A 26,881-nucleotide genomic window follows, 5' to 3' on the forward strand; every position below is an offset into this window, starting at 1 on the left:
TTTCAATTACCCCAGAGTGTGAAAGATTTACATGGAATTGTCGGCGCAAGCAAGCAACGAGCGGGCGCCAGTCTACACGGCATAAAAATTGCTATGCTGCATACTTTTTCCGCTTTTCGCGCTATTTTCTCGCGTGGCGCATATATTCGATTTGCACCCCAGTTGCAGCAACAACGATTACTTTTATATGCAATTTCCTAAGGCTGTGAGTTAATTTGAAGAGTTGCGCCGTATCGCAGTTGATGTATTCTTCGGTGCAGGCCTCGAATCGTGACATCATCCTCGTTATAAATATGCGCCTATTCCAGGCCCTGTAATTGAAACTCAACGAAGCAATTAAACACGCCGATATACGCGTGCACGAGTGACAAATGATGGAAAAAGTCTGCATCGTGCGATACGTGTGCCTTTCCCACGCGATCCCGCATCTCCGTAGTTATAGAATGATTTAAATAGCGCACGAGCAACGAGAGCTATGAGAGAATAGCGCGTACAAGGGCTGCTGCTGCGTCTTAAATAATTTATGTTCTGGACTGCAGTGGAAATTGCGATTCTTGGAGCTTGCGACAAAAGTCTTATATCGAGTCACTCGTCTACTGCTCGCTCAGAAAATACGCAGCCGACCCATGTGTCCAGCGGTCTTGGCAATTTTAAGGCAAATTTTGGAAAAAGTTGCTTTGAGAATTGACACATTCGCATTGTGTCAAGTCACGAAGCAGGCCATTCTTTTTTCCACAATCTAGACCAACTAATGACCAACATAACGAATCACCTAGTTTTTGCTGTTATAAAGCACTCGTATGCGTAAATTTGAAGTAGGCCTCGAATCGTGATGCGTGGACTGGAACTTTCCGTGCGAGTATGTGAGTATTTGCGAACGAGGCACCGGACCGCACGGTCGAAAACTGCTCGACGCCGAGCCTCCTCCAAAACAATAGGACTTGGCTATTCCAATTTCGGAATCGGGGGTATTCGGCTTCAGGTTTGTTGTACATGTAACAAAAGAGCGACTCAACGATGTACATAATGTTTTGGTCGTCACGCATCCATGTACGCGAATACACATTACCGACATGCCCATCTACGTGTGTGCCTACGTAAATGAAAACAATTTTTTCTTCGCTGTCGTTATTCATCAAAATTTGCGCGTGAATGCGGGACAAAAGGATTTGTCAGGTATATAGGGGAATTTCTCTCTCTCTTTCTCTCTCACTCATGGGCCGCCCGAAAATTCGACGAAAAGCTCGGACAAAAAAAAGTAAGAGTAAAAATGAAAAAGTAGCACGGCGGATCCAAAAGCGCCAAGCATGTATATAGTATATATACATGCAGGTGAGAGTATTCGGATCGTGAGTCGACTAATCTCCGGCAAAAACTTGCTTAATATCGTATACAGCACTGGTGCTCAAAGGAACGTTCCGTGACGTACATTCATAGTCATAGCTAGATTATGCTTTTAATCACTTATATGCGTTCGCATGCTACGACTGTGTATACCAATGTTCAAAGGATCAGTCTGCAGCATGAATGGAAAAAGTTGCCGTTATAAGGATGCCATGTGTATTTTCGTAGTCGTGATCAAATTCATAAGGATTTGTGTACGTTTCGAAATAGACGCATTAACGATGAGATATGCAACAACATAACGATAAGCTGTAATAAAGACATTGAGTTCATGTGCAGTTTGGCTTGTTCAAGCTCATCGTGCCTGAAAGATACTTATATAGGCAACAATCACAAAGATGACGCTCAAATTATACCAGTCGATTTTTTTGCGTGATTTACAAGCACACAAATAAAAATGTAACAATAGCAGCAGTAACAGCTGCAGCAATAGTAAAAATGCCAATATAAAAATGTAAACATTACAATACAAGCGTGGAGTGACGCTGTAGCAGATATTAGTATTATGTTATAAGGTAAAAAATTACATTAGTAGAAAAAAGTATATGCATACAATATCTATGATGAAAATAGCAGTTAAAGTAAAAGTAAAATAAGAGAAAAGCAAGCAAGAGATGGAACGATCGGACGGGGCAAAAGGTACATGCACGCGGGGGTGGATGCTTCGGTACGAGTTGAATCCTTTTGGTTGCGCGTGTGTCTGTGTGTTGCGCGGCACCGATGCTGCGCGTGCTCGTCGTCATGGCGACTCTATATGTGCGTTCTGTGGTGGCCGTTTTACTCTTGTTGCATACTCACGACGCATTTCTACTTACCTTTGTGACTGCTTACCTTTTAAAAAGTCAGAGAGAGAGAGAGAGAAAAAATTTGAAACAGTAGTAAAAATTTCATGAACTTATCCCACGTCATAATTTTACTTCAACGTCTTAATTGATCCACGTGAAAACGAACGGATTTGAAAATAGGCATGGAAAAAACATTGAAAAACAACAACAGTGTGGGAAGTTTGATCGATACATTGTCCGGCGTACACAAAGAAAGTTACATTTTCGCGATCCACTCGTTAATTTGGCGGTTTATTTGATCGCAAAGCGATAAGCATACATTACTTAATCTACTTGATTGATATAAAACGTAGGCATGGACGTCTAGCAACAAGTTATCTTAATTTTAACGTCGATTGTAAAAATCATGCAGTTTTGTGCGGGGCTGCATCATTGGATTTATGTGCACATCTGTCCTGCTGCAGAAATAGTTATTCCTCGAGTATAATTATCCCTGATCAGTGATATGATTTTGATTTTGGATCGGGCTTGGCTATTATGGCTAAAAACATGGAATGCTATACAAACAAAGGAAACAAAATAAATGAAGAAAGAAAAGGAAATGATGCATGGTTCCTCGGATGGCTGCTCAAAGCACAGCGGCCACGGTAAATTTGCATCGATCACAGATGCTCACACTCGTGTACTGATACGTACATGATATTTGGCGCGAGAGAGGCGCACGACTCGATATGTCTATATACATGGTCGCGATAGTAATGTATATAGGATAGTATAATAAAAGATTCGAGCCAAGGTCAAATCCATTCTTCAGCGTCGAGATTCGCGAGGGTACGTACACGAAGTTTGCGTAGCGAACAGAGCAATGCGCAGTCGGGTACACTTAGTAGCTATAGATATAGAGGCGACTGGGCCACAAAGAGCATCGCAGTTGACTCTTGCATACCAAAGGCCTGGGCGTGCGAGTGTAAGTGAGATATAGACGCATATAGGTAGACTGCTTCGACGACGAGGAGGAGAGCCGTCTATATAGACGAAGCGACGGCATATACTCGCGCGCGCACTCGCGATCATTATTTCCCCCGAGCTCCTCTCTCTCTCTCTCTCTCTCTCTCTCTCTCTCTCTCTCGCTCTCTCTATCTCTCTCGAGGGGTTGATGCTGCGCTCGCTTACGCCTTCCTTCCTGGGGAGGGGCTGCTGCTTCAGCTCTCGGGGAGGAGATACGAGATATACATATAGTGACAACATCATCGGGCGCTGTAGACCTAGGCGCCGTGACTCCGACTCGGCAATGACGAAGCTCGCGCGGCTAGTCGAAAAAGCTCGCCTGTCTGCGCTTCTCCTTCGGCACTGCAGCGAATTTTGATCGATGCCTGCCAATTATATCTCGAGTCGAGACTGGACTCGTGCGAGTCGGGCCTTTCTTCCTGCCTCCTTTTTATACATCAAGCTCGACTTTTTCATTTCGAATTTTCCTCTTGCGCGCAGGCTCGTTTTGCGCAAGCGCGACTCGCTTGGCGACGTATGCAACGACACACACTCGCAGCCGATAGCCAGTGTAAGACTCCTACGAGTGCCTATGTATGTAGATCTACGCGCGCTGCGCTGGAGGAGGAGCAGCAGCAGCAGCGTATCAGGCTGTGCACATTGTGCAAGTGCAGCTCGGAGCGCAGTAGTGCGCGAGTAGTGCGCCGCGACAGGAGCAAGTAGTAGCAGCAGTCTGTGAGTGCACCAAGTAGATTATACGCATACACACACGCGCCTCTCTATAGACGCATCACCGCTGGACCCACGTAGCTTTGCGATCTTTATTGAACCAAGAGATCGACTCAATTTTTCCATTTTATTCGGTGAGTTCCTCCTTCGTATAATTCGACGACCAATGACAAAAAGCTCTGTGAGTATCGTAAACATGCACACATGCTCCATCATTTGGATTCACTTGTCGATCAATCCTTTGATTGAATCTCTACTGGTCCGTGAGAGACAATCGACTCGAATCTAGTATGCACTTATAACTGTTCTTCGCTGTTTAACGAGCTACCAAAGCACACGGATTATTATTATCCTGAAAAATTCCAACGAATCAATGTCAACATCCAAAGGTAGCATGCGGTCGGAATCGAATATTCTGTTTTCTCCCCAACGCGTCCAGCAAAAAGATCGAATTGTACCTAATAAAATTCGTACGAATGAGAGATTAACTGCGGGCTATTGTAATGCAAGCTTATTCATGGATTTCACCTACATGAAATACATGTTATATAAAAAAAGGAAAAAGAGGATAAGATATGTGCGCATTGACATCCCAATATTGTGACCGATAAATGGGTCAATCCATAATGTATATAAAACGGAATATCATTTAGACTGGCTACAATGTGCTCTATGTATGTGCTTCACGCTTTTATTCGAGCTCAGATGTCTATTCAGTGCCAATGAATTCTACTTTTCATCTCTTTCGAATTATCTATAATTGCGAATTTAAAGTCACGGCTCTTTAATTTAAACGCGGATTGACTCGCTCATAAGTGTCAATGTAAACATTCCACGCATTCTTTCTTTAATTCGCTACAAAAAATGGACTTTGATTGACTGTTCAGACTCACTTTTAAACTTGAAGTAATGACAGTATTCTTTCGGCCTGCGAAACATTTATCACTCTCGATTTAGGCTGTTATCTCTCCACATTGATTTCTAACTCAAAACAGAGTCACGCGCTATTTGAGGATTGATCGAAATCTGTCGTGTCGTCTTAAAAATTGAGCCATCTTCTCGGCGACTCTTTCAACAAAAAAAACTTAAAGAAATTGAAAGTATAGTAACAGACGTTCACTCGAGTTAAGAAGGCATGCATACATGTTTTGCTCGGATTCTATGTATTCTCTCATCCTTCGGGAGTGCAGAAAAAAAAGGAAAAAAACAAATCTGATTCCAACTGGGTATATCCAATCCTTACTGCTTTTAACCGGTATAGCCAGCCCTACACCGAAACTTTCGTGATCGCAAAAAACAAAAACAAAAAATAATAATAATAATAATAATAAAGACAGACGAAGCGAAGAGAGCTACGGAGGCAAAATATCTCGATAAAGGTCAAGTGATTAGGTAAAATGAGAAAACAGCAGCGTAGCTGCACTGCACTCGAAGCAGAAACACACACACACACACACACACACAGACACACACACATGGGCTATAATCCTTCGAGAACAAAACCTTTCTCTTCTCTCTTCCTCTTTTGCTCTCTTGCATATGCATGATGCTTCGTCTGTATATGTGGAAAATATACACGAGAACGCATGTGTATGTGAGCGAAAATGAAGGCTCAAGTCATGCACCGGATATTACGCCATCGGTGAGCAGAGAGAGAGAGAGAGAGAGAGAAAGAAAGAAAGAGCATATAGGAGACAAAAAACCGAAAGATTGGCCCTTTTTCAAGTGACTCGTGCATCAACCCTTTTTGCTCTCTTGCTAGCGCGTTGATGTATATATATTTCGGAGGGTAACGAAGCGCTGATTAGAAAAATGCGACTTGGAATTCGTGCAAACGAGTGCAGCCTTTTAGTAAGACTTTGCAAAAATATAACTGCTGCCATTGCCGCTGAGCGTCAAAATAAGGTAAACGTTTATTTTCAAAAGAAATCATGTAGTAATTTATGCTGATTTCTACGATCGCGTTTATCGATCGATTAACGACGGTTTATGATAATCCTCGAACAAAACTAATGCGGGCTCGTTTGCTGTAAGCTGGCGCGCGACAAATCAATTTTCCTTTTTAATGCGAAGTTTAATTGCCGCCGAAGTGTGCGTCTGACATGTAGCACATATAGTAGCTATGAGCTATTTTCATTTATGGAAATGTAGACGAGCACTGTTACAAGTGGACGCCGCACCTTGAGAGCAGCGTGCTACAATACTTTGTTTTTTCCTTCGCGATTTTTCAACGTCTTGCGGAGATTAAGCGAAATTTAATCTTTTGCTTGTAACATAGCGCGAAATACATAATATACATAATGTACATGATAATCGGAGCCATTCTAGTTGGTAATTTTCTCAACATTTATTAAAAAAAAACGAAGCATTACCAATCCCAATTAGATATTAGTCGTGAATACCATATCAAAAAGTCGAATTCATTTTAGAATTTTTTCGGTAAATACATAATCCGAAGCGATGCCCGCATCTCTCTTCTTCCTTTTGTCATAATACTTTTTTTTTTACACGTGTTGATCGCCGTACAGTATATGTACGTATGTGTGGCCTTGGTGACACATGAAAAGTAGCAAAAAACCTATTAATAATTGCCATTGTGTCCACGTGTGTGTGTAAGTGAGTAGCTCGGACAATTATGTATTTTAATTAGATACTCGATAGTTTATGTGTCGCATAACACGTACTCGTAAGTGTGCGATCGTCGTATGCCGCACGATATTACATCGCTGGTGAACTGATCATTATTCAAATTATTAAATCAGACAGCCGCGCGGACGATCAATCGACTCTGCAAGCCTATCTTGTTTGCGAAATTAAGCAGTGAGGATACCCCACTCTAAAACTACTCTCGAAAAATCTGTGCTATTCCTGAAAAATCGCATCGTGCAACGTGGACTGTCACGCCTGTGTCTCGCTCACGCGAACCGAATGATTACAGCTACATATTTGTTCGAAAGGTCATCTGCCCGCGGCCATTCGTAAATGTAATCAACGTGTGATTTGCAGTAGATACGCTTGGCCACATAGTAATAATAATCCGCCTACAAGTGAGTTACGATAATATTCACTATACCATCTCTTATAATTTTCACTCAGTTTTTTTTTCATTCAATTCCGAAGATACCGAGAGAAAAACGAGAAGATTTTATAAATGTCGGTATTGTGCAAATGTCATTGCGTGGGTACTGGTACATTTCTACGGATCGATACGGCCTACTATATACGGAGGAAAAAGAAAGAAAAGAGTATTTGGTATTCATAGCTGTTAACATAGCGTACGTCAATGTAATCTCGTTTTCAACTTTGAGATGTGCACGTCTCGGTGCCAATTATTCTTCGCGTCCATATTACGGCCTTTCAAAGGAACAGCGACAATTTTTTTGAAAACTCATTTTCACATGGAAACAATTGTTAATTGGACACTGTCGAAATTTATTTAAATTAGTACATAGGAAGGTTTGTTTTAATACAATTTTGAAATCGCTGGCGTCGATTTTTCGTAGATAATTGGTTCTCCAGAAATTTTCTATTTGAGAATTGAAAATGAAAAATTAAAAATTTGTTTCTAAATTTGACCATACCAACTATTTTATCTCATTTAAAACCTTAAAATAGAAGTAATCGTTTCATCTGAGACCCACATGTTTCGTTGTTCACACAATAAGTTCAGTTTTATGTTTAAAACTGACTATTTTTACTTATATGAGTGAAAATAACATTGGAAAACTAATGCAAGAACAACATTTTTTCAAAAGATCAAAATTTGGACTAAAAAACGAGCATTTGACACCACGACTGGTGAATTTTATGTCATAGGAGGTGAAAGTTTTTTGGGACACGCGAACTTACTAATAGAATAGTTATCTCTAGAGAGTTAGAATTAAACATTTTAATGTGCAACCGATCTAAATCAAAGGCTTGGTTGAAATTATTTACGAGCATGATTAAAACCAGAGACAATTTTAAAAGGTATGAAAAATTTGAAAAAACTCGTTACGAGGATCATGATGTACTAAAATTTGGGTGGCACGTGGACAAGTAATAAACAGATCCACCTTACGTGCATTTGCTCGATTTTTTTTACGCGAACCTCAAAATTACGCACAAGAGTTTCGCTCGAAATGTAAAACTGTGTGATAAAATGATACAATGGACAATGTGCTCATAGCAAATACGAGTAATCATATAATTTCTTAGGCTTATGATACATACAATAAACATATCGGGTGCACGTGCGAGAGCCGAGCTTGCGTACATGATGTTGGACATGTTAAAAAGTTCAAGTTTATATGTGGGTCGAGTTTAGGCCGAGCGCAATAATGACAAGTTACTTAATACCAGGGAAACATTAGACGTCTCGATGTCCCTTAGATTTTAACAGCACGTTAAATTTTGTACGAATTATCTCGAAGAGCACCGATAGAATCCACAAACGCTAGACGCGCATCTTGGTCGGTGAGCGAGCATCACCTCGCTCCCAATATTTGCTAGCAGACACACGTAAAGACAGACTGCAAATACTTATACAGAAAGTGGGTGTGCAGAATAATGGAGTGGCCCGAGCATGTGCGTAGTAGGCATGCTAGTTGTTGGCGAAAAAAGGCCTTGAAACATCTGATCTGATGTTATACACATGATATAAAGGCAATAAAGAGCCAAGACGACGTTTGGTCGTGGTGCTTGCTTCGCGCATCTTGCGCGCGTGTGTGGCTAAATTTTTCGGCAGATATTGTATAGCGAGCAAAAAGCCAACGAGCAGCTAGTCCGAGATCTTTTGTCGCATGCGCACGTGTGTAAAAAAGCGAATACATAGCAATCGAGGCCCCTTCCCCGCCTCTTTGGCTTTTTTGGCGCATGGTGTGTGCTCTACCTCTGCTGCTGTATTGCCATTGCTGCTCTTGCTGTTGCTGATGTTGCGTGAGAGGCAGGCTACTGAGAGAAAGAGAGAGAGAGAGAGAAAAGCCTCGCTGATATTCTTCTTGGCGCGTCGTATATAGCTCCTTTTTCCCTACGAGAAGCGTGTATAAATCATTCGGTCGGACTCTCCCGGCCTGCAGTTACATTTGTACCAGCGTGCCCGACGGCCCTCAGTGCTCTAGCAAGTGTCTATGTTGTGCCACTCATTTATTATTCCTCTTTTTCTCAACGAGACACAAGTCATTGATTCGCATAGCAGCAGCAGCAGCAGCAGCAGCAGCAGCAGCAGTGGCAACAATCGCGCTTATGCATAATCGCACAGGCAGTACAAGGTACATATAAAGTCGTCGTATGTATATAGCTGCACCGCAAATTACAACTGCATCAGACTCGAGACTCGACGCGCGAATAGTGCAGCGTTGGTAGAGTTGCGTTTTCAGTGCTAGTGTTGCTGCCGTTACTGCCGCTTCTCTCCTATAGTGCGTATAATATATATAGCACGCGAGCCGCATTAGCAGTTGCAGCAGTTGCAAAGAGTGCAAGTGAAAGAGAGAAAGAGAGAAGGAGCCTCGCTATTATTGCCCGGAAGTGTAAGCCTGCTACTGCATTTTTTCTTCTCTCGCGTAAACTTTTTTCCTTTCTCCACTGCTGCTCAAAACAAGCTTGAATTTTTTCATCTGGTCAGCATATTTTGGCATGGAGCTTTCGTGCTCGTTGCTGCTTGTATCGGGGAGCAGCTTGTGTGTCGGTGCGACTAGTGCGAGAGATAATACAGACGTACGCCGCAAAAACTGACCGAGCGACGAAAAAGGTAATGGTGCGAAAGAGAAGTGAGAGAGCAAGAGAAAGAGACGGAGCTTGCGCCGCGTGCTATATTTTTATTTCAATTTTTCAATCCGAAGCAAGAGGCAACGCGAGCCTCACGCGACGTGTATATTTTCGAATAGCCTCTCAAGTATGTGTATATTATAGCCATTATGTAGATCGCGCCTGTCAACGAAGCGCCCGATACGAGAAAATCGATTAATTTCTTCTACCCACTAATGATGTTTGACATTTTTTCGTTGTTAGACACTTTTGAGCTTGCTGCTTGTACATTAGTGATTTGCAATGTTGCACACTAAAAATAATTTCACTGGGCTCGAGACTAAAGAGAATATGTCATTACACGCGTGCCATGTTCTTCGTGTCAGTCGTGTCTATATCACGCTTAGTTTTCGCGCGTGGGATATCTGCGAAACTCGACGCGATCGCATTTTAAAATAAACATTTTCAAATATCTGCCAGCGAAATATAAATACAAAGCCGCGTATCGCTTACGACTTGCTTATGTTTATAGATCAGGCACGCAATATAAACAAGCCGCGTGCTCGATAATGAAGCTCCGATATATGATCATATGAATAATGAAGCTACGATACTTACCAGTGTTTTACAAAAATCAAGACAACTGTTGTAGCTTGCAATGCTGTTTTCTCATTTTTTCCATTTCCTATCTCAATCTTGCTGCAGTTGCATTAGGATACTTTTAATTCGCTAATTCAATATTTAACTAGCAATTATTCGCCTCAAATTGACATAGTAGAGTAGATGCAAGCAATGCAAAGCTTCGTCTTCTTTTTTATTTTACAGCGAGTATTTTTCCAAATGATAAGAGCACATCTCAGTCACTCGCAGACAAGAGAGAAAGGGAAAATAATTACTTGCGAATAGATCATTTCTGCATCGAGCCTAAAAGCAGACGCGGCAGCGACGATACGGACGGAAAAGTTTAAGCTCTAAGCGAAGAACAATGCAATTAAATCCAGCCGAGTTAATGATACAAAAAAAAGAGTCACCCGCGAAGGCATATATCCCATTCATTAAATTCATTTAAATGTTCTTTTCATTTCTTTTTCATTCGTTGTTACACCCACGCGATCGCATTTATTCCCGTTGCTCTGTAAACAAACGACTGCTTTCGTGCGTCCGCATGCGAGAGCAAAATTTTTATTCGTTGACCAAAATTTGTACGAAAAAAGGAAAAATCGATGAAATGCAGGAAAACAAGAGGAGGTGAAAGCAAAAAAGCAGCTTATGCATTATGCATCCTTTGCCAACAGGAACATTCAATTCCAGAAAGTAAGAGAGAAGCATATAATATGTTGAATCTGCATGTGGGTAGATGAGGTAGGGAAAGAAGAGGCGAATCAATTAGGCAAAAAGCTCATTGTTCATGGATATATCTATACGTTCTCTTTCAGAGCACGGGCGTGCACGGAATGTCCGAAATTTCAATTTCTGTCAGTCCGCTTTTCTAGACGCGGTTCTATATGCGCTGCAAATCGGATTTCCCCGATCTCGCTCGCATTGAATTTCTATATATGTATAATATTATGCTCTCGCGATTGTAAATTTTTTTCTTCTGTATTCTGATTCGTGCATATAAATTCAAGGCCCAGTTATTTTATTTGAGTGAAAAAAAATTATTCTACGCATGGATCAAGTGTGTATAAAGCTCGTATAAAGAGACGACGACAGAAAGAGAAAGAGAGAGAGAGAGCGAGGAGGGCAACAAGTTCTTTATTATCGGATTAAGAGTGCATTTACATCGAGAGAGCAGTAGCCTCCTTGTGCACACATACACAGTTAGATTTATATATATAAATATATATACGCGCACATGGGATGATATAATCGCGACGTCCGCTCGATCATTCGGATCGTCAAGCGAAGCGACTCACACATGCATACTACACCCACGCACATCGTCTCTAGCTTTCTATTACGTATATAACTCTGCTCTTGGCATTGTAATAACATTTTTTCTAGAAAAAAAAACATCGAGCTTAGATGTAAATTCATTTCTAGGTCTTTTTATCAAAATTAAATTAATACGACAAGAAGTATCTTGACACGACGGAAACAGGAATTGTTAAGACGCTTGTTAACGATCAACTATAATGACTGCAATCATACAATAATTATAAAAAGTATTGACTCAAACGAGAAAGAATAGATTGCACCAACAAAATTAAAAATATCTTAAAAATTACTTCAATCATAAAAAAAATTTACTTTATGTTACTTGGTTCGAAAACTTGTTTTCATGTCCACCACAGAGCCTCCTGATGGAGGTGAAGCATCTGTTGCTCGTACCGTCTCGTGCGTACGCGTTGCTTTAAAATGAAAAAAATCATACAGTTCCGGAGGTGAGGACATCGCTTTCCGAGATGACAAGTAGCCTATGATGAATGTGCAAATAAATTGACAAATCACCGCACGCATCATTTCGTTGCACGCGACTATTGCTAGAATAATTTGATTTATATACACCGCAAGGGTGTATAATAATAATAATTGCAACGTAGTGACAATTGCCTGCAATACACGACGCTTATTCTCGAATGATCTCTGAAGTTAAATATGCCTCGACAAGAAATTTTCATAAGCCAATTTGCAAGGCTAATTTATGCTGTATGATATCCGACCAATCGAGATAATTCATTTATCGTATTCGAGTCCAATAAATATATTCAAAAGTTCAGCGCTAAAAAGAGAGCGAGAGAGAGATTAAATTAGCACTTTTATATTTTTTAGGAGGTTCGCCAGCCATTTCATCTGTTAATCCGCATAGCACCCTGAACTGATGAACGCAATTTTAGAATCAATTTACATTTTATTACGTAAAGGTGTACTCGGGGTTCAAAGTCAACAACAAAACAAGTTTCGCTGTATTTGCTTGCAACTGAAGGAAGATCGATATCATGATGGTTCAGGTTTCGAAATTGAGTCGTATCTGTACACTCATAAAAAAATAACAATTGTTATCAGTATTGCTCAGCCGTTAAATATTTTACTCGTGCATACACTGACTCATCTTTGAAACGTTTCGAAGCTAATTTTTAGACGGTTTCCCTTAAATCTGCCTTCTTATTGGCCCGAGACGCGTCGAACCTGTGTGTGATACTATGTATAAAAATCTACACTCCCGGAAGGTTTAAAATTTAATCATCGCTCGGCCACGAGATGAGAGCAAAAAATTGTCTATTCGTTTCACACTTAAAAAGTCATGCGATAAAAGGTATGCACACACATATATACACACTCGCATCCACACACACCCACACACACACAAACTCATTGAAGCTATTTTTCCTTCCATTTTTTTCTGTCCCGCGCTCGCGGAATTTTTGCAAGAGATAATAACAAGTACAAAACGCCGAAAATCTGCTGACACGTTTCTGTCTCGCTCTGGAGTTTGCATAGGTGGGTGTGCTGCATTTAAAAAAACCTAGTTGCTCTGCAGCAGCGTTATGTGGTGTGGTAGTATCGGTTTCACGCTCTCTCTCTCTCTCTCTCTCTTTCTAGCTTTGACGACGATAGTCCCTTTTCTACACTATGTTTTTGTCACGAAACAGCCAAAAAAAAGAAGAAGAAGAAAAAGAGGGAAAATAAAGAAAAGGGTGTGTGTGTGTGTGTATGTGTGAGTGGAAAATGCCCGTGAGCGACATTTCTTTAAACACGCGCCCGCTCGCTCGCAAGCTCGCGCGAGTGCGAGAAAAAGCTTTTAATACCGAAGGCTTAGTGTCGTATGGCTGAGAGTTATAGATGACTACTACTAGAATGCGATGAAAAAAAGCGACCTATTTATAGATATACATACGTCTGATGCTGCTACTACTACTGACGTGTATATCTACCTATACAGACATATTTCACGAAATTTTTCAGCTTTTATCGTAAGCTCAATGAAAAGAAGATTTCTTTTCGTGGCTGGAATTTTCGCTTGCTCAACTGTTGAAAAAAATCTTATATATATATATAAAAAAAGATGGCAAGTCGATTAACGAACCTAGTCCGCAAGAAGTGAAAAAGCATCAAAAAGCAATTGAAATCTCTAGCGAGCGCAAATGGCTATATCGAAAATATATCGCTGATTGCGCAAGCTCGCCCGCGTGCTTTTGCCAGCAATAAATAATTCTACACGAGCTCGGCCACTTGCGGTTTTTCAATAGTATATTATACGAGAAAAAGTGTTATTGCCGGGTCAGTTTTGCCGCGGGCTGGAGAACTCGCGCAGGACCGCACGCACTCAGCATCGTGCTTTGCGTTTTCACGCGTAAATGCAGCTTTCACCCCTACGCGAGCGAGTGACCTACTTTTATAAACGCAAATGGTTAATAAGAAAAAAGCTCTGTACAATTTTTAAAACAGATTGTACCATAGAGATTTTTTTTGAGAATGCGAGGGAAAACACATGGCTGCCACGGAATCCATAGCCTTTTGAGGTTTACAAAAACAGAGAAATGTGAATTATTCGAGTTATTTTATACATGCATATTTATGTAGTTGTCAAAGTTAGAAACATTCGTTTAAATAAATATTTACAATTTATACGGTCTATAACAGCTACAAATGTAATTAATCATGAAAAAAAAACTAGTAATCAATCAATGACAACGAAAACACAAGTTTCTATCTATTCCTCGTTTTCAATTCATAATCTTTAAAATGTAATTGTGTATTCGCATTTCTCAAAATTAACGTGAGAAAGTGAGAGATAGGAGGGAAGCAGATAGTAATTTTGCCCTATAATCTCAAGGGGATGATGTTCTCGCAAGCTCAGCTCTCTCTCTCTCTCTCTCTTAGTTTCTTGGTACGCGGAATAATTGCCACTTCATGGTAGTATATTTTCAAGAAGCTTAAGTCTGACCCACGGCTTCTTTCAGAGAAATTAATTTTATATAACGCATAACGGAAACTTATTGGTACTGTATAAAAAACTCGAACAATAATAAATTTTTTTAATGGAATTTTTTTATTATAAAAGCAAAATGCATTGTTTTTCGAAAAGATCGTATCCTTACTAAAAAATCAATGCCATATTTTGCGAATTCTAACGGAATTTCGTAAAATTTTAAAAATAAATCCATCAGAATTTCTACATGTAATATTTTGAACCATAAAAGTTAATGTTTCATGATTCTCTGAATTTACGATCCTTTGGTCAAAATAAATAACTTTGCGATATATCACATAGAATATTGATTTTTTTATATCCTATCTTATCTAATGGGCTATGTTTTGAGAATAATTATCATGACTAGACGTAGCAATTTTTAGCCTAGAGTGATTTACTCAACAGATTAATTAGCAGAAATGTTAGAAATATGGACAAGATAAGCATACAAGATATATTTGAAAAAGCCAAGGGAAGCAGTGACCTAGATTTCAAGTATGACCATATGCTCGAAGGATTAGTGACTGACTCGAACAATTCGAGTCGAGCCGTATCCAAGAGCTTTGGTTTTGTTTAATCAAATCCTGCCTTTTTTCTCTTGGCGTATCTTTCCAAAAATAAGTTGAAAAGTATCGGCATCGATTCGCGTCCTAAAAATTACTATTGTTTGAACTTAGGTTAACATTAACACCAAAAAAATCAACTCATGGAGATACTTACGTCGTGGCGTATAGTTACGACAAGGTAGACTTGGCGTCTACTGGATAACGCGATACTATTGGTCCTCTTGACATTTCTAACTTTTAACGATCCTCCTTTTGGGACATTTTTGCGCCTCGTTTGTAATACGTAAAACTCTGAGTATTATAATTATCGGTGTATATTTTACAAATACTGTAGATAGATGTTGAAATAAAAAAGAACGTCTCGTCGAATCATTAGAAGAGATAATGCGTCGCGGTCGTTCGGGCATTGTTTATCGTCGTAAGAAAGACACAATGGCAGCTCGTCGATCGAGATAATTGCAAAATTTTTTTCTCTCGCCCGAGACCTTTTATTCTCATCTCTTTTTGCCCGACGAGTCTCAAATTTCAAAGGCTGAGGCGAAACAATGAATTACTCGAGGATCTCTTCTTTTGATATGATCCATTGGATTTTGCTTCTAGATAATGAAGCATCGCGAGCAGAGTTTGCTGGTGAGCACGATTAATCCTTTGCGAATGGCAAGCAAGCATTAACGAGTAGAGGAAAATTCGATGAAATTGCTCAATAGACGTAGTCGATGTTATGCAAGCTGCGTAACTTGTAACTAAATTTGTCTCTTGTCTTTTTGTTTCAGGTTTGAGCTTCTATAGATAAGCCCAGGGTTTATTTCTCTATATTTTGTGCAGCGAGTAGCGCCGAGTAGAGGCTCATAGGCATATACTTTGAGTGCATTAACGGCGGGACAGACTCACTTGGAGCATATCAGCGGCGGATCGTTCGCCTCGCATCGAGACTGAACGCAAGCATATATCTATACGTGTGCATGCGAGTGTACGCCGAGATATCAGACATGATATAGGATGCCAGAAGGAGGAAGGGATCCCTGATGTGCTTCACGCGAGCCGCTCGAAGGGGGAGAGTACACGAGGCATTGGCAGTAGCAGCAGCATCAACCGAAGCAGCAGCGGCAACAAACGACGAGCACGGCGCGTATCAGTAGTATCAGTGGCTTAACTCTCTCAGCATAGTCTGTCATAGGCTAAAACTGCGCATACCACCCAAGGTGGCATAGATTGAGATACATCCTCATATAGCGACTACGCAGCGAGTGCGACCGAGAGAAAAAGAGAGACGACACATCGTACGCGCTCGCAAGCATAGGCCGAGTTACTTCCGCCACAGGAAGTGTCCCCGGAGCATCGGCATCGAAAGCTCGATTCGACAAAATATACCCTCTGCAGTGCTCACGTACCGATATATCTGTGGATATCAGTGTGAAAAAGTGTATTGTTTTTTTGCTCCATCGATCGAATTCGATAAGGAGCACCGGATCGAGTGTTACCTACAGTCAGCTGATTACCCGCTTATGTAAATATATGTATTGTCGTGCTATGTATAAGCCAACGTGTGCTTAAATATACCGCCGAGTATACGATAGCATAAACGCTACCTGTCTGCGAGTGTACGCGCACCAATACATTTGCAGCCCAGCAAATCGAGCTTGCAAGGATATCGTCGTCTCATCTTATAAGCAGCGACGATGGAAGTGGCTACTGAACTGTGAGTGAACCGATAAGTTTATAATACAATTTCTCTTGTCTTAAAATACATTCCTATGCATTACCAATTCTTTCTCTAAACCTCTATCTTTATTGTACACTAACAGCACTATCATAGGCATCATAATACACGCTCTTATATATCATATTTTTTGTGGGATTTTTTAAATGTTCTCATCACTATTTAAATCATTTTATTGCTGTCTAGATACACCATTAGTTTCGTATTAATCTTTCTCTTCTTTAGTATTTTCTATAAATTTTTATAACGGTTTTAATTCGACCAAAGTCATTATCTTTCAAATCGAATTATTTCATCTTAACTGCTCAGATTTTGCACATATGTCCAGAATATCAATAGTCACAATCTCAACCTCGAACGAAATTATCCAACCGATATGTTGCTCTGGACAAGCAATTTTATGCTGAAAATCAATAAAAGTCGTAAAATAAAAAAAATGATGTACAAGTGCTTGAGCCTAGAGCGGTCCAAGGGTTTGATTACTTTGTTTCAGGTGGAAATTGTAACCATAGATATTCAAAAGTAGAAAGCACAATCTGAAAGCTACAGCTTTAATAGTTTTTTTTTCAAAACAGAGAGATAAAAACAAGTTTAAGAAATATACATTTTGCAAAACACAAAAGTAGAAAAAATTAATCGTAATAAACACAACGTGTATTTTAGTGAGAAATAAAAACGTTTGAATTTTTTGGAGCTTTTGGATTTTGAAAACCACACGATAAAAGTTAAAAAGTTCAATTAAAACAATAATTAAAAAGAAACGTTAAGGTATAACTCATGAGCCTTTTAACGCGTTTACATGTGCGTAAATATAAAACTCATATCTCCGTTTTTGCTCTACATTTTCTCTCCATTTGTTTGGCTTTCACTCGCGATTATTTCAGCAGCATTATTCGTACATATATTTGCTCATTTTGAACTCGGGGCTTTCTCGAGTTATGTTATGGCAAACAGTCATTAAATTCAAATTTGAACATGCGCCAGTGCTAATAATTCGTACGTTTGCGCGTACACGAACGTAGTTGTGCTTTGTACTGGTGTGACGATGCTCTTTTTCAGTATATCGCAGAGAAATTACATATAATATGCGTGACAAGTGTGAGTGTATGAGTCCGTGTAGGTGCGAGTACGTGAGTATTGCACAATTGTACTGGTTTTGCAAGGCTACACGCGAGATCACTACACGCTTGGCGTAATCTTAACTTTGAACTTGAGCGTAATCATCGAGGAATAGTCTGAGAAAAATCGACTTTCGCTTTTTTTTCTTCAGTAGGTGGGGTTTTATCGCGCTGGATGCTTTTCGCAATACGACGAAAAATATACTTGACGCGCATGAGTCCGACTATTATGCACACACCACTGGTCAAGATGAATTGAGCGAAAAAAAAGAGAAAGACAGACGCGCCGTGGAGGTCAAAAATAAAGATAAACGCTTTTTACGAGCGCACACATAAATGTGTACCTTGGGAGACGAGCGCCAGAGTCTCGATAAATGTCAAAGAGAAAGAACTTGGTATTACCGCATTATATTCACCAAGCGCTTCAAGTATACTCATAAGCACACGAACTCGCTAGCAGTAATATTCGAGTAACAATTACGAAAGTCAAGAGTAATCATTACTTTGAGAGGATCATCACGAAACATCTGGTAATGGAAGCAAAGTATCTTTCCCTCTCTTCATTGTGTATTTACTCTTGGTGTGCGTGTGCACGCGAATGTATCGTATCTCATGCATCAGATCATCAAATGTGCAAGGATTTTCTCATCCGTGGATACGCTGTCATATACACGCGAGCATACGCATAGCCTTGAAAGAGCCGAGTTCACGATATAGGACTGCGGCAATTAAAATGTGCGCAGCGATAGATATACATGTATATATATTATATGTAGGTACGCGCCATGCCCGATTTCGCTCGTAAATTTGCATGATAACGCCAAAGTTATAAGGCGTCACGCTTCGTTACGTTTGAATACGATTGTAAATTTCAAATGCGGAGAATTAGCTCGATTTTCCAAAATTTCGCCCCTGAAGACGAGACTGCGAGCTTTTGTCAAGCTCATACCAAGATCGAGCTTGCAGGGGCTACGTGTACAATTACGAATTAGCATTTATAGAAAATGCCTTGATATTCGCCCCCAAGCTGGGCCTGGATTTCGCGCCCAAATTATTCGAAATAAACGATGTAATGTAAAGCTGCATTATGTATAATATTGAGAGCGTGCGCACAGTTTACGCGTGGAAACTGCCATGAAACTTTGAGGAGACAGTCACTATAATACGCGTCGCTGGCCTACTACAAGTTCAAGAGGCGAAGAGAGAAAGAGAGAGAGAGTTGGCAAGTTTGAGGCCCTACACAGCATCTATGCAGTTTTCCTCTGTCTCTCTCAGCCAAACTAAACTTGCCAACAAGTTTCTCTTCTCTGTGTACGTATTCAAGAAAGCTCTTGTTCCCGAACGTAATCTATCTAAATTGCATATATATCGTAGCCGATATATTCGCAGGCACACATGGGCGCCCACACTTGAAAATTGTCAATATAATGTTATTCAAGCGTTCGTTAAATAAGTTTACTCGGTGGATATTGTCAAGAATAAACGATCGAACAGTAATAATCCTAAACTGCAGTCGATGCGTTATTATTTAATAATCGAGCGATCGAACTTTCAATCAGCGATTGTTTCGCTCAAAGTTGAAATCACGCCCGTCTCGAAGCTCGAGAAGGAAATGGAGCATGCACGATGCTTTCTGGGCAAAAACCAAAGAGGGACTACGTTGTATTTTGTAAACTTTGACCGAGTTTTTAATAATCTCTACGGGTGCGATACTCTTTCTCTCTTTCAGGCGAGCGCGTTAATATTCATTGCCGAACGTGTCTGTGTACGTGCCTATATGTGTCTGCATTGGACGACTTGTCAAAGCTAGAGGATGATCTATGGCCTACATGTATGTGCGCGCGAGAAACGGAAACGTCGCCGCGATCTTTTGAATCGTTAAACATGTATCATCGTCGTAGTACAAACGATGTTACGTTGAAATTATAAAGTCAAATGATGGAAATTGACGAAAGAGACATTGCCTGCATAGATGCGTATACCTGAGCGTATCTATTTCGCAAAGCTCTGTTGAACTATTAAAGGCAATCCTCGACTTTTTTATTGGATTATATTACAATTTACCTGCAAGCTGTTCCTGGCGTGCCTGTCCACAATGTCCTTTTCAACGCTTCTTCTCTTTTTTCGGAATGAATTTACTGCTCCTTCGTTGAATCTTCAATTTGTGTTGACCAAAGGGAGAAAAAGAAAATTGGAATAGAAAAATGCAATTTCAAGTTTTCTCACTGATGAATAACCTCGACTAGACGAAGCAGAACAAGGAACAATGAAGGAAAAATATCGCACCTCGGTATCGCTTCGTTTGCTGTGCAAATGATGCTTTATCGCAACTCAGATGTTTATGAATAATTAAGCACAACTCTTGACAATAGCTAAAGAAATTTAAAAAAAATTGGCACTCACATGCATGTTGTAAATATATTAAAATCCCACAGCGGCAACTAACTCACGCGAGCATAGAATAATATGCTATATATTTTATGAAAGCCTCTTTCCAGCGTCGATTGTCCGAGAAAGCACACACATACTGCAACATTTTCAATTACCCCAAATCCTCGGTGCATATAATGCAATCGACTGGCGGGCAGCAAGTATGTATATAGCTTAGTCTGACATCATCCAAGCCAGTCAGTTGGTAATCCAACTTTAAAAGCTTAGCGAATCTCTTCTCCTCTCTATATATATTCGCTTTTCTATACTATCTCTCACGGGTACTTATCGTTTAAATACGCTTGCTCAACCAATGTCGAAAAGATTTTTCGTATCAATCAGCAGAGCACGTAGCGTACACACACGCAAGAGCGAAACCAAAATCGATAAGAGTAATTACCCACCGGTTCCATCGATATTCTCAAAACGTCTAGTCTTGCAAATTTATTCGCGGCGCGAATCTCCAGTTTTTCCTCCGCTATCGCGCCACAGTTGTCCTTGCCTTTTTTTGAAACTTTTCTCCCACTTTATACCAAGGGAGACAACAGTTTCAAGGCCGTATACTCCATCTGTTGGATATATATATAAATATATTCCTTTTTTTACTATTTTCTGTGCTGGCAACAAGCGCGTAGCCCGTCTTTCTGACTAATTTTTATCGTACTTACAGCGAGGAGTTTGAAGGAAATTTTCATACGACCTAGTTAAAAGAAAATGCGATATGCCGAGGCTCGTTGTCACCCTCATTTGTTACTTCTAGCTTACATGTTTGAGTTTTGAACATATTCAAGGGTCAGTGTCATGTTAAATAATCCCAAAAGCTCACCAACCATGTGAACATTTTGAGTAATTTTTTCATTGAGTCACGGCTTTCACAGACTTTGTTTCTTTTTTTTTCAACTAACTTCGTTGGCATAAGCTTCTTCTAATTCCAGACTTAATTTTGACTTGGTCATCAAAGTAACAGGATTGCATTTGTCTCTAAAAAGCTTGAAACCCTCGTGGTAGCTGAATCCCACAGCCTGGTCGAAAGAAGAAATTTGATGCGTAGTTTGTTCGGGTGACTTAAAAAAGCTTTCACATGCCAAACAGCAAAGTTTCATTTAATAAAACAATATAAACAGTCCAATTTTCTGTATATTTATGTATGTGTTGATGTAAATAAACACATGGTGCCAAAAAGCACGCATGTTTCAGCGAGCTTTATTTTTGTGTATAATAATCAAGCCGTTATTCCACGCTCAAGCTCTCGGTATAAATTCAATTAAGTTTTGCATTTTCAGGCGATTAATCAACACTTGGCACACAGTCGAGTGCATTGTGCGCACTTGGAAAAATTCAACTTGAGTACAATATAGCCTAGTTGGAGCGCTAGCATTCATTAATTATGAAAAATTGACGCAAATTTCTCGCGCAAAACGTTAATTGAAAGAGAGCTCGCAATAGCCGTAGGGAACATCTGGAATTGAAAAAACGAGAAAGCAAAGTAAAATGAAAAAAGTAAAGTAAAAATAAAAGCTGTGTGTATTAAAGGCCATGGAGCTTGAGAGTGTCGTCGCAAACGCGCGCTCTTAATCTCTCTCGCAGCGTGCTAGCTCTGGCGCGCGTTCCCACGCAGCCCATTGAGCTTGCGCCTGCTCTCGATCGAATTTAGCTCGAGTCTTAAAAATTGGCCACGCAATTGTTCAGATGGATTAAAGAAAAGTGAAATAACTGCAATAGTATTAAAAAAAGACGGACAAACGATGGAAGTCGAGGACGGCGAAAGGTTGGGGCTCCGGAGGCGACTTTTTGCATCCTCTATTTCGATCTCTCGCCGACTTTGTTGCCGTCGTCGTGGTAATTGATTCGATCAAAGTCGCACAGCACGAGCTTTTTGTGTTGTTTCCGCGAGGCATAATACAGGGCGCGCAAGTAGACTGGACGCGCGGTGCAGTGTCCATTCGCCAGGCACAGAGGGGAGCGCGTAAGCTGCTGCTACTACTACTACTAGCACTACATGCAGGCCACGTAGCGCAGCGCATGGACGTAGACGTTCGATGCCCGTCGTACATAGATAGGCTGCGTCGTTGATGTATAGGCGAGCAAACATATTTTCCGGCAGGCTATATTCGTGACCGTGATACGCAAATATCGGCTGCGAGCACACACACACAGGCGCGCACGAAGCTGACGAAGCGCGTGTCGCTCGTTACGAATGCGCTCGCAGACACATACGCACGAGTAATATGCAGATAGCGCGTAATCGCGATACTCTGCTCGAGCCGCAAGCGCATCGGAAATTCGTACGGATCGCGATGAGCAGCGACGCGTTCATTTTCAAAGTTGAAAATTGATCGACGAATGCCGGCTGTGTGTGTGTGTGCGCGCGCGAGATAAGAATTGCGGCTCGACGACCGCGGACGCGTGTGCACACTCGGACCTATCAAAGGCCTCGATTATTGCTTTCTAAATCCATGATCCATATGTATCTGTACGGTTGGCATATATGCAGGATAGCGGAATCCTGCACGTCCGTCGTTTCGCTCGCTTGTTCCTCGACTCTCGCGATGCGCATTCCGAGTGTCCAGTCGACGTGCCGAGACCTTTAAAAATCCGGCCACACGAGTTTTCTCTCTCTCCTCTAGCCGCGAGTCTCGCTCTATTGGCCTCCTGACAAGTGTCTCCGGGTAATTCCCCGCTGCCAAGCCCATCCGCACAACAGTCCGCACATAGCTTTTACGCCGGTTGTACGTAAACTGCCTTTTCTTTCCTTCGATCGGCGATCGCTTAAAACTTTTCGCTCCATAACGCGACTCAACTACAGCAGCTCTGCATCGTTACACGTGGTGATTCAACGCGATGACACTTAAACGGTTGGTAGCATAAAAATAAACAAGCGCACAAAGCAACGTTGATACATACAAGCTCGAATTGCACTTTATAGACAAATGAGTCCCTTTTACTGCACGCTTATTAACACGTTGTCCAAAATAATACGTAAACTATTGGATTGGATTAGATGCATCGGCAACTAGTCGCGGCAAATCCGAGAGTAATTATCCCGGCCAAAGAGATCGTTCACTCATAAGTCAACGGTGCTACTTGATCGGCTTGTTTGCTCTGAAAATAAGTTCAAATATTCACCGAGACGTTCGATACCCGATGCAACTGTGTTCTCTTTAAAATGTGCTCGCTTCATTGCAATGGACGAAATAAATGCACAGCATAGGCTATAAATAATAAGCTTTGTGCAAAGCGAAACGTGTTACATATTATCATCTATGCGACTGCTATATATTCTATTCCGCCTGAGCCGTATAATACGGTAGTAGCTGCTCTGCGTTTCTGCGCAATCAGCCGTACAGTCTACACGTACACAATCGCGCAATAAATCATTCGCGACCATTTGTTTATGCTGCCTGTGTGTATATCAGCATGAATGCAGTATAACAGCCAGAGAGCTTACAATACGTGACGCGTGCGATGCTGAACTCGCGACACCCACACCTGCCTCGATAGCAAGCGATATGTATCCGATATGTGCGCAAACGCACGCGCCGGCACCAAGCTCAAATTTATTTGAACAATTATTCCCGTCGCCTGGATGATCTTGAAAAAGTCATATTTATTGTGAGCGAGCCATTCGTAAATGCTTCCTACTTTTTTGCATTAATTAAGCCAGTTCAAGTGTCCAGCGTGTTTACGTGCGACAATGAAAACTCGTTTAATGTGTTCAGCCCATCTGTGTATGCAACATCCAACTTATTTTTTCCAATTAAGAGCATTAGATAAGTTGACCTTTTTCTGGCAAATTACGAGCACTCGTCATATTTTCCTATATCTGCATCGCTGAAACAAAAAAGATCCGATTACGCATAGTCAACGATCTAACATTTGTGGAAACATAACGTCATCCTTATTCATAACTCAAGACCAATCCATTGAAAGAACTATAAAAATGTAAATTTTTAATTTTACTCGTATTTGCAACAATTTCTGCTTATGCACGTCGATTACGATCTAGGAGTACGGTAGCGCCCTTTCAGAAATTTTGCAGAGTATCATGAAAAAAATAAAGCCAGTGTAAAAAATGAAAGCGGCCGAATAGCGATAACTATTCAAAGCAAGCCGCCAATAAATCATAGCAATCCATTAAAAATAAGCGTAAAATAAAAGCATCGATGCCGAGCGTATTCGCGCCGTGACGCACAAGATCGGCGACACTTTGCGATCTATTTAAAAAATGTATAAAAATGTCGGGCTTTCTCCACAGCTCGCCACTGTCTGGCGTCGACGGCGAGATGCGGGACCGGAGCTCGTACTACCCGCAAGCACCGCCGCGCTCCAGCAACAAATTCACCACCTTCATGAAGCACAACGCCCTGACGATGCTGACCGTGGGCGGTGTCCTCTCGGGCATCGGCCTCGGCCTCGTCGTCAAGAACTCGAGGGACGCCAAGTACAGCGAGAGAGAGATCATGTACATCAACTACGTGGGCGAGCTCTTTCTCCGAATGCTCAAGAGTTTGATACTACCGCTCATCATGGCCAGTCTTATATCGGCCATCGGATCGCTCGATTTGTCGCTCAGCAGAAAGATCGGCGGCAGGGCCATCATCTACTACATGACCACGACCATCAGTGCCGTCATATTGGGTACGGGCTCGTCTTCCTTCTCATTCCTATCCTAAGGCTTTTTTTAATTTCATATTTGACGCTCGACGTTTCAGGTATTATTCTGGTGGTAACCATTCAACCCGGCACGAGGCAAGATCGCGAAGCCACGAGCGACAGAGCGCCCAGAAACGTCACTACCACGGACACTTTGATGGACTTGATTCGGAACATGTTTCCTCCGAATTTGGTGGAGGCATGCATTTATCAGCATCAAACGAAAATATCCATGGGACCCAACAATACTCTAGGTAAAATCATTTTTCCTCACCTCAACTGTTAGAGATCGAGTTTTCCTTGCACTCACTGAAAATGTTTCCATTTTTATAATTAAAGACGACAAGTATTCGTGGAAAATCTCCTCATCGATGGAACCCGGTACAAACATCCTCGGATTGGTAGTGTTCTCCACGGTTTTGGGAATAACTCTTGGTAAAATGGGAGGCGATGGCAAGCCTTTGCTCAAGTTCTTCGAAACTCTTTCGACCGCCATGATGATTATCACGAACTGGGTCGTATGGTAATATAATCGTTCTTAAGTTTTCGCCGAGGGTCTCGTTAAAATCCAAAATTCCAACTCGTCTGTTTTTTCTTATCACATTTAGGTTGTCACCGGTCGGTGTTCTCTTTCTCGTTGCGTCGAAAATCGTCGAAATGGACTCGCTCGCGGACGTGGTTCAACAATTGGGCATGTACTTCCTGACCGTGATAATCGGCTTGTGCATTCACGGCTTCATTATTTTGCCGCTCATCTACTTCCTGTTCACGAGGCGCAATCCCTTCTCGTACATATCGAACATGGCTCAAGCGATGGCCACGGCTTTTGGTACTTCGTCGAGCTCGGCCACCCTGCCAGTGGCCATCGCCTGCTTGGAGGAGCGAAACGGCGTCGATCCTCGCGTCACGAGATTCGTCATGCCGATCGGAGCCACCATCAACATGGACGGTACCGCCCTCTACGAGGCCGTTGCAGCTATTTTCATTGCTCAAGTTCGTCACACCTCGCTGAGCTTGGGACAGTTGGCAGCTATAAGGTTTCTTTCATAATTTTGTCAAATCGTCCTCCAAGTGCCATCCAATCAGTTTTAACAATCCATCGATTTTATTCTGTTGCAGTATTACGGCGACCGCAGCAAGTATTGGAGCGGCTGGCATTCCTCAAGCTGGTTTGGTCACTATGGTCATGGTGCTCGATACCGTGGGTCTACCTTCCGGCGACATTTCTTTGATTCTGGCTATCGACTGGTTGCTGTGAGTTTTCTCTTGCAAATGTCTTTTTGAAAACTCTCCATTTACTCTTGCAGCATGTGACCTTTAATTGCCATTCACAGGGATCGCTGCAGAACAACTGTAAACGTCGTCGGAGATTCCTTGGGAGCTGGAATCGTCAACTACCTGAGCAGAAATGAGCTGGCAGCCCTGCCCCATCACAGTGGCGGAGCTAGTGCCAAAAATGGCGGAGGCGACAATCGCGCGGCGGCCATATGAGATGATGGCCCCACGGAGTTGTAATTGCCCGTATCGAAATTGTAAACAAAAAACATCAACGATCTAATCTTTTCCAACAGCAACAACAAGCAAGAAACTATTTCGGTACCATCTTTTACAGCACCGTACCCCCATCATAAGATAGAAATAATTAGCAATGGAGCAGCAGTTAGATAGATACGCGTCGGTCAATGTCAAGTATATAGCAAGTTTCAAAAAGAAATTATCAATGTGACTCTTGTAAGATGAAGTAAAACGAGCAGCGATTTGTTGCCCGATCCACCATTTCCATCGAGTCAAGTACGCACTGCTGTTCTATGCTGTAATTATATAGACGGAGTAATTAATTAATGACTTTA

The 26,881-nt window shown here is 41.4% G+C and overlaps 1 protein-coding gene across 5 annotated transcripts; it reads left to right on the forward strand.

The window, feature by feature from the left end:
- Positions 1-3,858: 3,858 nt before the first annotated feature.
- Positions 3,859-26,720, forward strand: LOC106657944 (excitatory amino acid transporter 1-like). Of its 5 annotated transcripts, XM_014379663.2 has the most exons (9): positions 3,859-4,039; positions 15,884-16,809; positions 24,634-25,016; positions 25,091-25,285; positions 25,371-25,554; positions 25,640-25,831; positions 25,895-26,068; positions 26,151-26,285; positions 26,366-26,720. In XM_014379663.2, exons 2-9 carry the CDS (start codon positions 16,790-16,792, stop codon positions 26,520-26,522), a joined length of 1,440 nt encoding a protein of 479 aa, XP_014235149.1. In that variant the 5' UTR covers positions 3,859-4,039; positions 15,884-16,789; the 3' UTR covers positions 26,523-26,720. The 5 variants fall into 5 exon arrangements, with proteins under 5 accessions (XP_014235149.1, XP_014235145.1, XP_014235147.1 ...); XM_014379659.2 differs by having other exon boundaries at positions 25,640-26,068; XM_014379661.2 differs by lacking the exon at positions 3,859-4,039 and adding an exon at positions 9,076-9,154 and having other exon boundaries at positions 25,640-26,068.
- The last annotated feature ends 161 nt before the right edge of the window (positions 26,721-26,881 follow it).

Source organism: Trichogramma pretiosum, unplaced genomic scaffold (assembly GCF_000599845.2).
Source record: "Trichogramma pretiosum strain Unisexual culture from Peru unplaced genomic scaffold, Tpre_2.0 scaffold6, whole genome shotgun sequence".
Classification (NCBI taxonomy): domain Eukaryota; kingdom Metazoa; phylum Arthropoda; class Insecta; order Hymenoptera; family Trichogrammatidae; genus Trichogramma; species Trichogramma pretiosum.

What these genes read in the sequence shown, in the direction of transcription:
- LOC106657944 (XM_014379659.2), top strand. Translation starts at nt 16,790, where the DNA reads ATGGAAGTGGCTACTGAACT. An exon ending in GGACAGTTGGCAGCTATAAG is followed by an intron (nt 26,069 to 26,150) that starts GTTTCTTTCATA and finishes ATTCTGTTGCAG; the next exon opens with TATTACGGCGACCGCAGCAA. An exon ending in CTGGCTATCGACTGGTTGCT is followed by an intron (nt 26,286 to 26,365) that starts GTGAGTTTTCTC and finishes TGCCATTCACAG; the next exon opens with GGATCGCTGCAGAACAACTG.